This window comes from Podarcis erhardii (genome assembly GCF_964252035.2).
Source record: "Podarcis erhardii genome assembly, chromosome: 13".
In the NCBI taxonomy this organism is placed as follows: Eukaryota; Metazoa; Chordata; class Lepidosauria; order Squamata; family Lacertidae; genus Podarcis; species Podarcis erhardii.
The window spans coordinates 18,263,145-18,276,966 of NC_138502.1; the positions used below are offsets into that span (position 1 = coordinate 18,263,145).

At 44.4% G+C, this 13,822-nt stretch overlaps 1 protein-coding gene and 1 long non-coding RNA gene across 6 annotated transcripts in view; both read right to left on the reverse strand.

Annotated features, from left to right (window-relative positions):
• Positions 1 to 13,822, reverse strand: part of LOC309327912 — a 55,604-nt gene that overhangs the window by 35,198 nt on the left and 6,584 nt on the right. The gene's annotated exons all lie outside the window — the stretch shown is intronic.
• The window catches only part of PLEKHA4 (pleckstrin homology domain containing A4), a 50,819-nt gene that overhangs the window by 20,968 nt on the left and 16,029 nt on the right, over positions 1 to 13,822 (reverse strand). For 3 of the 5 annotated variants that reach the window (XM_081837350.1, XM_081837352.1, XM_081837349.1), the window contains exons 2-3: positions 4,726 to 4,834; positions 141 to 251 (exon numbers count right to left, since the gene is read on the reverse strand). In XM_081837350.1, coding sequence (XP_081693476.1) covers positions 141 to 251; positions 4,726 to 4,809 — 195 coding nt within the window. In that variant the 5' untranslated portion in view covers positions 4,810 to 4,834. Of the gene's footprint in view, positions 1 to 140; positions 252 to 4,725; positions 4,835 to 7,854; positions 7,951 to 13,822 lie in introns of those variants that run through there. The other 2 variants (XM_081837351.1, XM_081837348.1) reach the window with 2 other exon arrangements.

Below are 13,822 nucleotides of genomic sequence, written 5' to 3' on the forward strand. Positions count from 1 at the left end.
AGCTCCCCTCATTCCTGACCAATGGCCACACTGGCTGGGGCAGATGGGAGGAGATGTGGCTGAAAACACCTGGAGGGAACCACGTTGGCTGCTTCTGAGCTAAGGGACCATTTCTCTTCGTTTCTCATGCACTTTTTTACCTGTTTATAAAGCCATCCGCGCATGATGACAGGCGAGTTGGGGTCTCTCTTGATGGAGTTTGCCCTCTTCCCAAATGCGTGAACCTTCCGGACAGGCCGGGCTGAATGTGGCTGCGGGAGACAAAATGGTGAAATGCAATACTGGGTTGTTAATAGCACGCCATCAGTGTTGGCATCGGTCTGTCTCAAGACAATGGAGTGTGCCTCTGTGGGGTGATGTCAAACCGTGGCCTCAACTTGCCTAACGGGGCGCAAGCCTGGGCAGCATGCATGGAGGTCCTGGGCTGCGCAGACAACAAGACCTCCCCGCTCTCCATCTCACTGATGTGGTCCAAAGGAAAGCAGAGCAATACGTTTGGTCCCAGCTTGGTCGCAGGAGATGATGGAAGGAGGCGCACAAGGCGCTACCCAACCGTCTTAGGGACTCCAGATTTGAGTAGGCTTTACTCCTTAGCCTTCTCTTCTCCTGAAGATATGTCACAAGGCAGTGGAGTTTTAGGACCAGAGTTTTCCTTCTCCTAGATGGGCTACCTTCCCAAGCTGAGGAGGCCCATCTGCCCCTCACTTCCCTCTGCAGCACATGGAGAAATCGTCTTCTTGACCGTTGGACCTGCTATTTCCCTGCACGCAGCTTCGGCATCGCTCTGGGTCCCGTTCTGGGGGCTGCCGTTGGGGGAAGCTCGGGCTTCCCCCGCCCCAGCCCCACACCTGGGGGAAAAAATAATAATTCCCCCCCCTTTTATTCCCCCCCCGAAATCTAGGTGCGTCCTATGGGCCGGTGCGTCCTATAGGGCGAAAAATACGGTACTTAGCCCCTTGTCTCCTGTTGCAGGAATGTTGTGGGAATGTAGATAGAAAGCAGCATTGGAGGCAGACCACTCCCACCCCCAGTCACCCATTGACTAAGGATGATGTAATCCAGGTGCTTATGTGAAGAGAAGTCCGCAGTTTCAGCTTGACTGGGAAAGCCACAAAAAGCTGAGTTTGGAACTCTAAAAAGTGATCTCTGGTTGCTGGCTGCCTCCCTAGAGATCTGGTGTAATGTTGCCTATCAGTTCAAGTGTTTGAAGCTGTGCCTGCCTCCACCTATGTAAATAGTTCAAATGCAAATATTACACAATGCCAATAGGCCTCCCGTGACCTCCTTCCAGAGGAAACCAAACCTGAGTAAGCGCTGCAGTCCCAAAACTTTTTACCGCAGGAAAGTGGTAAGTGAAAGGATGGTAAGCCAAAGGAACTGGCACTCTTTATGAGTGTGACTTAGATACTGGCAATTTCTGGGAGGGATGCTTGTACAGTATTTGTCTACTACAGCAAAAAGCAAAGAGCCTTGTAGCACTATCAGTACAAACAGATTTGTTGTCATTGTCTGTCTACTTACTATACCTTTAAAACACTTTTGAAACGCAGTCTTTCCCTCAAATAGTCCTGGGCACGGTCACTTGTTAAGGGAACTGTAGCTCTGTGAAGGGTAAACTGCAGTGTCCAGAAATTTTTGAGGGAAAGTGTATGTTTCAAAAGTGCTTTAAATGTATAGTGCTTTCAACAGTGCTGGACTAGAGCAGGCATAGGCAAACTCAGCCCTGCAGATGTTTTGGGACTACAACTCCCACCAGCCCTGACCACTGGTCCTGTTAGCTAGGGATGATGGGAGTTGTAGTCCCAAAACATCTGCAGGGCCGAGTTTGCCTATGCCTGGACTAGAGCCTATTTCAGGATGAATGTAGGATGTGCTGTCTCTCCTTTCTTCCCTCTTATATCCCTTAAGACAGCCTCAGACATAGATACACTGCAAAATCTATGCAGCAGGCACTTGTAAACATCCATTTGCCTCATTGACAGTGGTGAGTATCCCTACTGAATGTATGTTACATAAATAGGTAAATGTAAAGGACCCCTGACAGTTAAGTTCAGTCACGGATGACTCTGGGGTTGGGGCGCTCATCTTGTTTTACTGGCCGAGGGAGCCGACATTTATCTGCAGACAGTTTTTCTGGGTCATGTGGCCAACGTGACTAAGCTGCTTCTGGTTAAACCAGAGCAGTGCACGGAAATGCCATTTACCTTCCCGCCGGAGCGGTACCTATTTATCTACTTGCACTTTTTGGTGTGCTTTTGAACTGCTAGGTTGGCAGGAGCTGGGACCGAGCAACGGAAGCTCACCCTGTCACGGGGATTTGAACTGCCGACCTTCCAATCAGCAAGCCCTAGACTCAGTGGTTTAGACCACAGCGCCACCCACGTCTCTGTTACATAAAATATTTTATACATAAACAGACCAAGAGAATATTCCCAATACATCGTGGCAGAGTGCACATGGCCTCAGACAATCTCAGGATCTAAGAGCAAGGTAAACATTGCCTCTTTCTATATATGTCTATGTGCCAGTAGCAAATTGGCTACCAAGCCAGATTCAAGTATTTGAATCTGGTATTTAGAAGCCTCATATGATTCTGGATCGGGGCGTCTGAGAAGCTCTCTCTCTCTCCCCACACACATCCTATTCCAATCACTTAGATCTGCCGCTGATGCCCAACACCCCTGTGGCAAGGCGTGCTGAGACCTGAGCCTGTGCTTTCAACACTGTGGCACCAGACTTCAGGAATTCGCTTCCCCTTAGGAGTGAAGCAAGCTCCAACATTGTTTTTGACATTTGTTGAAAACTTTTCTTGCCTTCCAAGACTGGTCTGTCTTATTCCTGCCGTTTTTAATCCTTGTTGGGTGTTTTTTTTCAATGTTTTCATACAGTTCTGGGATCTGTATTGTTCTATAATTCTCTCTCTGTACAGCATTTGGTGATTCTTTGAATGTACAGTGGCTTCTAAATTCTGATATAATTAAGTTAAATAAAAATGCCTCATGTTCCTCGAATACTCAGGTGTAATATGTTATCACTGTAATAATGGAAATATCCCAAATCCCTATGAAACCATTCTGATGTTGGTGAAACGAGCTGCTTCCCATGGTATAAGCAGTGGACATCTGAGATGCTGTTCACAACTCATTCAGATTAATTTAATTACCATCTCCCAAGCAAGTCTTTTCAACCCTAACCATATATTTATTTATGGTTTTAGTAAAGTTCATGGTGAATTTCAGGTATCCTGCTTCTAATCGCAGGTTATGAGTTTGTTCCCAGTGCTCATGTTAGTGTTTTAAAGCCCTACATGACCCAGGACCCAAATACCTGAAAGACTGCCTATGCACACCCTCAGGTATTAAGATCGGCAGTGGGGGTACTTTTCATTGCTCCATCACCTCAGAAGCTGGGGGGGGGGAGCCCAGGAGAGGGGATTCTCTATGGCAAGCCCTAAATTGTGGAACTTCTGCCCCCCAGAGGTGTGTCTGACAGGGGCCGAATTTAGGTGTGATGTGGCCCTTTATATGTCCAGCTGTCCTTTGTCAACAACAAACTGTCGCTGTTTTTTGTGTTGAATATATGCTATATGGTAATTTATGGACCTAATAGGTATCTAAAGCCATTTGCACATAACAAAATATGTATTTTATCAAAGTAATTGTTGAACTGAAATACAGTGGTACCTCTTGATATGAATGGGATCCGTTCCAGAGCCCCGTTCGCATCTAGAGGTAAACGTAACTAGCGACGGCGCATCTGTGCAGGCACGCGTCGCTTTTTGCCACTTCTGCGCATGCGTGTGACGTCATTTTGAGCGTCTGCACATACGCAAGCGGCGAAACCCGGAAGTAACATGCTCCGTTACTTCCGGGTTGCCGAGGAGCACAACTCTAACTCAACTTGAAGCATATTTAACCTGAGGTATGACTCTACAGTTAAGAAGAAGTATATTGATAGTGAAATACAATTAAGAAGAAGTATATTTTTTGGGGGGGCCCAAGAGAGTGGGGCCCTAAGCTATAGCTTGTTTAGATTATACGTAAATCCGGCACTGTCTGGCATCTTCACCATATAAAGGTTTGTACCTCTTTACCCTGGCGTTTGACACCTGGGATTTTTAGGACTCGACTTATTTCTGTGATTGTAAGTTGTTTTAAACTGTTTTAAACATCATGTTTTAACTGCTGTCCTGGGACCTTAGGGTGAAGGCAGAGCAAAGAAAGAAAGAAAGAAAGAAAGAAAGAAAGACCCTTTGTAAACTGAGAGAAGAATGATTATCCCCTCCTCCCTTCCTTTCAGGTCACAAATGTGCCACAAATGACTGAGGGCTCATCCACACTTGTCCCAGACTGCCCCGTTTGCTCTGATTGGGCACTAAAGAGCAGTTTTCCCTGGGAGAAAGCAGCGGGAAATATGGATAAGCCCTCACATAGGTATGCAGGGATACATCTGCCAATGTGAATGTTTTGAAGCCTCATAAATGTTGTGGACTTGTTCACATGGTTATTGTAGAATTCTCCTTTTCCCGAAAAAGAGCTTTGGTTATTTGTTTATTTTAAAGCACAAGCTGCCAACTCCTGAGGTAAACACTATTCAGGTGTTCCTTGCAAATGAAGCTGCAAAGCCCATTAGCTCAGGAAGACAAGGCAAGCAGGATCTCTGGAATCCTATCTGTCGCCCCAGCAGCACCTGTCCAGAGGGCTCGGACCACTTCCAATTCCTCACCTTCGTTCCCATGGAGACGGAAGAGATGGTGACTGTGCTGCTAGCTTGGCTCAGGCCGCTGGTAGGCCGGTCCCCTTCTGACATGGTCCTCAGCTGACCCAATGCTGATCTGGAAAAGAAAAGAGGATGCTGACTTGTTGCAAGAATGCTTCTTCATGTGATGTTCACAGTACCAGAATCCCACAGCTTGGGCCCAGCGATTTGGGGGGAATGTAAGGTACCAGGTCTTTAACCTTCTCTGGGGACCCTGGGCTTAACCCCTCAGCCTCATGGAATCCACTTTTGACAACCTCAACCAAACCATCCTTCATGGCATCCTTTCTTTCCCCACCTCTTTCTCCTCCCACAGAAAGATGGTCACTGTACTACTGTCTGTGTGATGCAACTTGGGTGAGATCTTGACACAATTGTGGGTCACATCCCACCAGCTTAGAAACACAGGGAACTGGGTTCTGCTGAGTCAGAACATTGGTCTATCCAGCTCAGTAGGTTGTGCATGGGGGTTGATCCATAAAGCTCATAATAAGTTTTTAAATGATCTCCCTCTTGAGACTATATTCCCACCCTACAACAAAATGTTTCCTGACAAGATATGCAAAATCCATTCTTTCTTTCATTATTTGTTCCCATCTGACAAACATGGTTTCAAATCCCTTTCTTTCTCTCCATTCTCTCTCCCACCTGCATCCCTTTCATGCCCTCCCATTCCAGATTTGGCAACAACAAAAACCCAAAATACATTTTAAATTATAGAATAAAGCAGCATTGTGAAAAATAAGTGTAGTAACATATGTTCTTTTGCTTCATCTAACTTAAGTTGCTGAGCATCGAATTTTAGTTTCCTGGGCACAGAATTCAATTTTCTTAGAAGCAGCAGGAGACACCAATCAGCCCCTGATAAAATATTTCCATTTATTCCAGTATATATCTCTCACACACACACAGTGTTAATTTTGCAGGCTTCATTTATTCTTTTTCATCGTTTCTTTTTTTGAACTGAAAGTCAGAATAGAGTGTTGAAACCATTAAACCTGCTCCCCAGTTCAACCCCTGCCAGCAAATTCCCTCTAGTTATTTTTGGATCAAGCCCACCTGCTTGTGTCTGGCAAAAGCATCTCATTCAAGAGAGTGTCAACTTGGTGAGATGGGAAATTCCACCCCTTCCCTTGGCAGCAGAATTCTACAGTTAAATCACCCCTTTGTTGTTAAACACTCAGGCCTGCATTTCTTAATAATGGAGGCTTTTAACCCCTGGAAGCGATTTCTGAGTCCCTCTTCAGTAGATATTTAGAACTTCATAGCCTTTCTAGGCATCTAGTTTGCTGAGCATTCATCCCAACTTGTTAGCAGGGAGATTAGACGATGTTGACTATTCAGTGGGCATTCATTTGTTTGCAAGGAGGTTAAGATGACCGTTGCATCAAAGCAAATGTTCCCCCACACTTTTCACTGCCTTTTCCTATCACTTTCCTTGTCATTAAAAAGCAAGGTTTTTCAGGGAGGTGAATCTGCTGCACAAGGCCTCCCAATCGACTTTAACTGCGCAACCTAAATTGGGCGGTATGTGACTGAATACCACCCAGAAACAGTGACTGTCAGAAAACACCCTTTTGGCATTCCTGTCCATTGGCGTTACTGATTCCGTTATTTATTTCTATTATTATTTATTACATTTTTATATAGCACCTTTATCTTCCAAAGAACTCAAGGTGCTTCTCCTCCTCCCCATTTCATCCTCAAAACAACCCTGTAATGTAAGGTTAGGCTGAGAGTGGGTGGCTGGTCCAAGGTCACCCAGTGAGCTTCATGGCTGAGTGGGGATTCGAACCCTGGTCTCCCAGGTCATAGTCCAACACTCTAACCATGCTGGGGGTATATATCTAGTGCTTTAGGTAAGTGGGATTTCAGCCATCCATCTATGCCCCCCTACAACTATGGGTTTTAGTCAACTAAGTAATCCAGAGGACACCTATTGCAATTCATGGGCTTGTCATGTCCATTAATTTCAATGGGTCTGCTCTGAGACTAAAGCTATGCACATGTTAGCAGCTGAAAACACAGCGAGGTCGTTCCTCCCTCCCTGCTGCGTTTCAAGTCACATTTTCAGTTGGTGTGCATACCATTACCAAAACATTCAGAGATCCTTTTAAGTGGAGACGGCTGGGATTGAACCAGCGTCCTGTATACAGAACACATCATGGTCCCTTCCACTGCTATGTGGCTCCTCCTGACTAACGTCTGTAGCCAAAGCTAATACTCCTAGCAGAAAGATATAGCAGGAAGCCTAGCATACCCCACTTTGGTGAATTCAAAAGAATAGATGGCTGCCTATAATTAGATTTCTCCAGGGCAGGGATAGGCAGGATCTTACTGGTTCTCAGCTTACAGAAAGGAAGAGGTTCAGAGAACCGCTGCAACAATGGAAAGCACGTTAGCCTCTAGGCTGCAAATTCCCTGGGCTTGAAAAAGCAAATCCACATTCTTTGCCAGGGGAAGCTCAGTTCCCTGCGCTGGGTGTCTCTCACTCAAAATAAGCAGATGTGCCTAGTTATATTGCTTCTGGCAAATCTTTCCCCAGGGGGTCAAGAAGAGTTCCTAGGCCAACGAACCAATCCTAGACAACTAGACGCGCGCCTCTCTCAGCAATGCACATTCACACCCCGACCAACTTCTGCCAACTGCAGCAGGCATGACTTTCAAGCCTAATTTGCAGCAGCCGTAAGTACAGACACAACTCAGATACCTTCCAGATGGGGTAGCTGTGTTAGGGCTCATCCAGACTTCCTTTCGCACAGTGTGTCTAGGAACAGGTCCGTTCTGAAAAGGTCTGTTGTGCTCAAGCACTTACTGTTTTTTTTGGTTTTTGCCACAGTGCTTTCCCTGCAAAAACCACCGCGGTCTGACTCTGCCTAACAATAGGGCTGGCCCTTGAGGGAGCTAGATGCACAACCCTGAACTCCTTAGAGGAAAGGCAAAAGAAGAGAGGGGGGGGGGGAGAGAGAGAGAGCGAGCAGCATCTGTCTAGCATCCTGAAATCCAAAATTATCTTTCCTGCTTGCCAAAGCTCAACTGCTGTTCTCCACACCCTTAGCTTGACCCGACCAGTTTTTCACTTCCTTCTCCTCCTACCTGGCAGGTGGACGCAACTTAAGATGCATTTCAGGAAGCTGTGGGTATCCAGACAGGCTATGATGCTGTGCTCCAATGATGGGTCATCAGTCAAGTGTCCACAGACACTCTCCCTGCCACCAACGACTACTGGAAGAAGCACCAGTATAACGCCACAACCAGTGGCAGGGGGTTGTGGCAGTATATTCCGGATATAATCCATACAAAGTTGCCTATTGATGCAAAAAACCTCCCTTCCCATATGCTACTGGCTGGGAATACAATTGCGCCTCGTGATCCGAAGGGGCACCTCTTGTATTCCCTGGCACACTTTGGCCCTCGCATTCCATTCCTCCCACCTCTCACCCTTGCAATGACGCCAGGCGAATGAATAGGGCATTGATGCTGCCAGGACCCCCCTTCCTGACCCTTAGCAGTGGGGTGGGGGAGACATTGTGCCAGCTGTTTGCGATGGTCCCTTTCCTCCCCGCCTCCCCCCAACCTCCCACACTGGGTTCAAGGATCTTCACGTCACTGGCTTTGCCTGGAGCGATCCGGAAAGATGGAAAAATCAGCAAAAAGATGGGGAGGCGAGGGGCTAGAGAAGGAAGCCCTTTTGGGTGGGGTGGGAGGAATCGGCTTTTTAAAAAATGATCCGCTTCATTATATACGCTGGCGCACCGCCCTTCAACCAAAACAGTTCTCACAATAAAACATGAACATCACTTTAAAGCAAAAAATGAGCGTGCAACCTGAAAACAAATGCAATAAAACCAGAACAAAGGGTAGGGAAGCAATCCTATTAGAAAAAGAAATAGTCATTACAAACAGCACTTAAAACTAGGTAGCCTTTTGCGGATGAAGGAGGGAGGTTTTGGCATTCAGGGTTGAATATGTCATTACGCCCCCGACTTTGGCACATAGAACTTCCCCATAGCAGTGCCTTTCCTTAGTTAGGGATGCTAACTCAAGTTTCACTCACACACAGGGAGAGAGAGAGAGAGCAGGGCCCCAGCAGAAACTCTTGAAATGCCCTCACATCAGTGGTACTTCACAGTTTGGCCAAAGGTCAGGGTGAAATGAAGTATTTGCATGGCTGACTGAGTTTTTGCAGCTGTCTGGTAGGTTTAACCCATCTGCTTCTGGAGAGTAGAGTGCACAGTTCCATGAGGAGCAGGATGAAAAGGACACTGCAGAGGTACTTTGCAAGGGGACACATTGTCATCAGTCATCATCTCTTCCCCCAACGCCACCCTGCCTCCACAACATATAAACTGACAGACCTGGAAACTCCTAATATTGAGGCAGAGCCTTATCAGTGGTGGCCTCTCACTGCTGGAATTTTCTCCACCGGGGGCACTCCTTTTTTATTTTATTTATGATTTTCTATTTTATACATTTCAATAATTTTATAATCATTTTAACACTTCAAAACTTGACTTCCTTCCTCCTCTTTCTGCAGTTCCTTCAATTCATTTTTTAATATTTTTGCATATCCAATTTAACTTAATTTACTCATTCATCTACTTTAAATATATACTCTCATAAAACTGCAGGTTATAATCCCACCAATGTTCTTACCTGTTTACAATTTATTTGTAAATATTCAATAAACAATTTCCATTATTTTATAAAAAGTTTGTTATCTTGATTTCTTTTCTTTTTTTCCCCATTTCTGCATACTCCGTAAGTTTTTGTACCATTCTTCTTTTGCTGGGATGACTTCTTTCCATTTTGGGGCAGGTAACATTCTTGCCGCTGTAGTTGCATACATGAATAAATTTCTATAGCGTTTGTGTAGTCCTGTCCCTATAATTCCCAAAAGGAAAGCTTTCCTTTTCACTGGGGGGGGGGGCACTCCTGCAGCCCACCTACTTCGGGCACCAAAGAATAATTTTCCAAAAAAAAATTCTCCTGGGCTTTTTAAACTTTCCATTTTATGGTACCCTTTTACGCAGCTTTCTTCTCTATCTTGTTTCAAGTCTCCTATTTCTCAGCCTCTCCTACCTCACAGGATTGTTGTGAGGATAAAACGGGGCGGGGCAGGTAGAACCATGTTTTTAACTCTTTGGAGGAAAGGCATAAAACAATAAATATTAAATAGCAGTGGTAGAGGGTTGCTTTAGATTTTATTACATCACCTGGACAGCTCAGTTGGTTAGAGCGTGGTGCTGATAATGCCAAGGTTGCAGGTTCGATCCCTGTACGGGACAGCTGCATATTCCTGCACCTCAGGGGGTTGGACTAGATGATACTTAGGGTCCATTCCAACTACATCATTTGTCAACTACCCTGGAAATATCTAAAACAAACATTTCTCAGACTGTAGTAAGAGCTAAGGTCAGCCAGCTGTCACTGAACTCTAAACTTCAGGTGTATCGATACACCAACAAAGTACAACAGCAGCACGGATACTTGTCGCCAGGCATTGGAAAACACAAGATCTACCCACACTGGAAGAGTGGCAGATGCAACTGATAGACTACATGGAACTGGCTGAGATGACCGGCAGAATCCGAGACCTGGGAGAGGAGACGGTGGAAGAAGATTGGAAGAAGAAGATTGGAAGAAATTTAAGACTTTTGGAAGATTGGAAGAAATTTAAGACTTATTTACAAAAATATTGTAAATTGTATGAATGTTAAGAAGGATGCTAGAGTATAAACAACTTGGCACCATTGAGCTCAAGGAAGTGAATTATGAAGATAAGATAAATTTAAGAAATGATAAAAATTTTGGAATACGTTGGTTATGTCTAAACTTTTTAAGATTTGAATAAAATGATAGTCAAAATTAGAGATATAACATTGTGTGTATCTGAAGAAGTGTGCAGGCACACGAAAGCTCATACCAAGAACTGACTTAGTTGGCCTTTAAGGTGCTACTGGAAGGAATTTGTTTTGTATTGGAAAATTAGTTATGAAGATTAAAAATAAGGGGATAAATTTGCTGAATAAAATTATAACCAGGAACGCAGGAGCGGGAGATGTGAGGGAGTCCAAAGAAGTGAAAAGATCTATGTTAAGAGATGTGATATTGTATTGTTTTATTGGCATTGTGATTTAAACAAAAAATTGTTAATAAAAAATATTTTTTAAAAAAAACAAAAACAAAAACAAAAACAAAGTACAACTGCGGTAACTTTTGGCATCTAACTATGGTCTTCCCTCTCCCTGGTACAGTCCCTCTGCTGGTTTGGTTTTCCATCCTCCATTCTTTTTTTCCCCTTTCTTTTTTTATTAACATATAAAACACATACATTTACACAATACACATACACAACACACTACCTTATTTTTATAACATAAAACATACCTCCGTTACTCCATATAATACCAACCTATACTATACATATCAACATACCTATACACCTACCCCACACGGACACCCACCAAGAGACTTGACTTCCAGCCGTTCTTGTTACGCTACTTTATTTTTCCAACTAGCTTAAACACATTTCATTATTTCTTTAATCTCTTCTTCTATCTTGACTTTACTCTTCTTTCACTCTAATCCTTTTCTTGATTCACTCAATGTTCCTTCCTCCATTCTTAATTATCACCTTGATTATCTAACACCGATTCCTTGTTTCGATTGCACTAGCCGCCTCGTACTAGGCATTTCTCAGGAATTCTAAGAAACTCCTAAATTAGTGCAGTTTTGAAATCAGTGGTCACAATCAGAGCAATTCTGAAGGGTTCCATCCACCATCACGATTCAAAATGGCACCCAACTGTATCCAAACACAGAAGAAAACCTGCTTTTTTGATCTCAGGAACCATTGTGCAGAATTTGATTATGAGACATCTTAAGAGGGGTGTGAATACGTAGCAAGCAAGCAAGCAAACTGTTCAAGGTAGATTCCTAAAGATACATAAAGAGCAAAAATATTCAATGTATTTTCTATTGCCATATTTCAAAGCCACAAAGTTAGACTGAAATTCTTTCAAGATTCTTTCACCGCCAGCCTGCTCTGGTTCTATAGGCTGTTTCCCATTACCGGATCTCAACATGGAAGTAACTTCTGTTTTAGTAACATGATTCCCATATGTTGGTTGAAACATGAGATTGTACTGCAGGCATGTAAACTGCTGCATATACAAGTGCCAAGAAAGTGTGACTGACTCTTTGTACATGGAATTACTTAAGATCTTATTCCCAAGTTACCTAGGAGTAAGCCCCATTCATCTCGATGGAACTTAGTTCTAAGTCAACACATATAGGATTGCGCTGTTTGACTGAAATTCTAGGCACTCTTTATCCTCCTGGGAATAAGTCCAACTCAACTAAGAGGTAAGCCTCCCTGAGCAGGATTGGGCAGTTGATTAACCTACAAAGCAGTTGAACTTTGGCAATAAGCTTTGATCCTGCAACTCCTCTCTTGCAAAGCTTATCTTTTTTATCTGGTTGGTAAAGTACTCAAGAAATCACAGCAAATAAAACTACCAATTAGGTGTTGTTGTTTTTAAGGTTATGCCTTCCATAGTGGGAGTGCTTTGATGCCTAAAGCCACATGGAAAATATTATATCAGAATAGGTCATTCATTTGAATTTTTAAGCAAAGGCCTGCTAGATTCCTGCTGGCTCCGGCTCATTACTCAAGAACCCACAAGAATGATCAGTTCTATAATGTTTTCCACATGGATTCCTCTGCAGGAACCTTTCCAAAAACACTCCCAAGAAGGCAAATTGAAGACGACCATACGTTGATCAGGAATGGCCAAGTAATCAGGATTTATTAATACAACGAGTTATGCAGACTTATTATTCAGTGAATGCATTACTTAAGTGTACGTTCATGTACAGTAAGACTGCAACATACACGCATTTCACTTGTGCACATTCAGCTTTACACGCTTGTAGAAAAAAATAAGTTAAAATTTTTAAAAGCGGGGAGGAAAGGGAGCAGGAATCTGGGAATAAAGACTTTGGCAATCCCACACACCACTGAAGTCAACGTGTTTTCACTATATATGATTCTGGCGATCCCCGGAATGTAACCCTTGTGTAAGTTGCAGGCTCACTGTATTGCAAAACCCCCAATGAAGACAGCCCCTTCTCTAAAGTAGAGATTTCCCAACTGTGCTCCATGGGCCATTAATGGTCTGTGAGCTTCATTCAGCTACTCTGCAATGGGGCAGTGAAGAACAGAAGGAGCAGTGTCTGTAAATGGCAGACGCAGTTGCTCCCGGCAGTCCATAGAATCATAGAATCGGAGAGTTGTAAGGGACCCCAAGGGTCATCTAGTCCAACCCCCTGCAATGCAAAAACCTCAACAAAAGGACCCAAGACAGGTGGCCACCCAACCTCTGCCCAGAAGGTGTGAGTGGGATGGTTTAGAGACGGATGGGTACGGAAGAGGCACTTGAAAGGAGTGGAGAGGATCAGCAGTGAAGTGAATGCAGGGCTAGAATTAGGAAGTTTCATCCTGATTCAATCAACATAAATCGCAGAACATCTAGAACAGCTCGTTACAATTGCTCCACAAGGCAGTCTAATCATTAAATCCTCTGCCAAGTCCTTCAGCAATTTTCAGGTGGTCTGTAGGGATGGGGAGATTAGGAACTAAAGTATTTTTATGGGTAATAAGCTCATTTAGCATTCGCATAGCACTGTTGAGAGTTCAATGCACATGTAGTATCCAGTTGCAATCTTTACAACAACCCTGTAAAGTAGGTCCGTGTTAAGAACGCCCCCCTGTGCCAATACTGCAGAAGGGAAAAACCAAGGGCGATGGGGAGGAGTTTACCTCAGGCCATCAAGTGAGCTTGAGGCAGATTCAAACCGCACTGACCAGTGGCGTAGCGTGGGTTGTCAGCACCCAGGGCAAGGCAAGTAATTTGCGCCCCCTAACCCATGGATTTGCGCCCCCAACCCGTGGATTTGCGCCCCCTAACCCGTGGATTTGCCCTAACCCCAGATGTTGCGCCCGGTGCGGCCGGCCCCCCCTGCACCCCCCACGCTACGCCACTGGCACTGACTTCCTTAT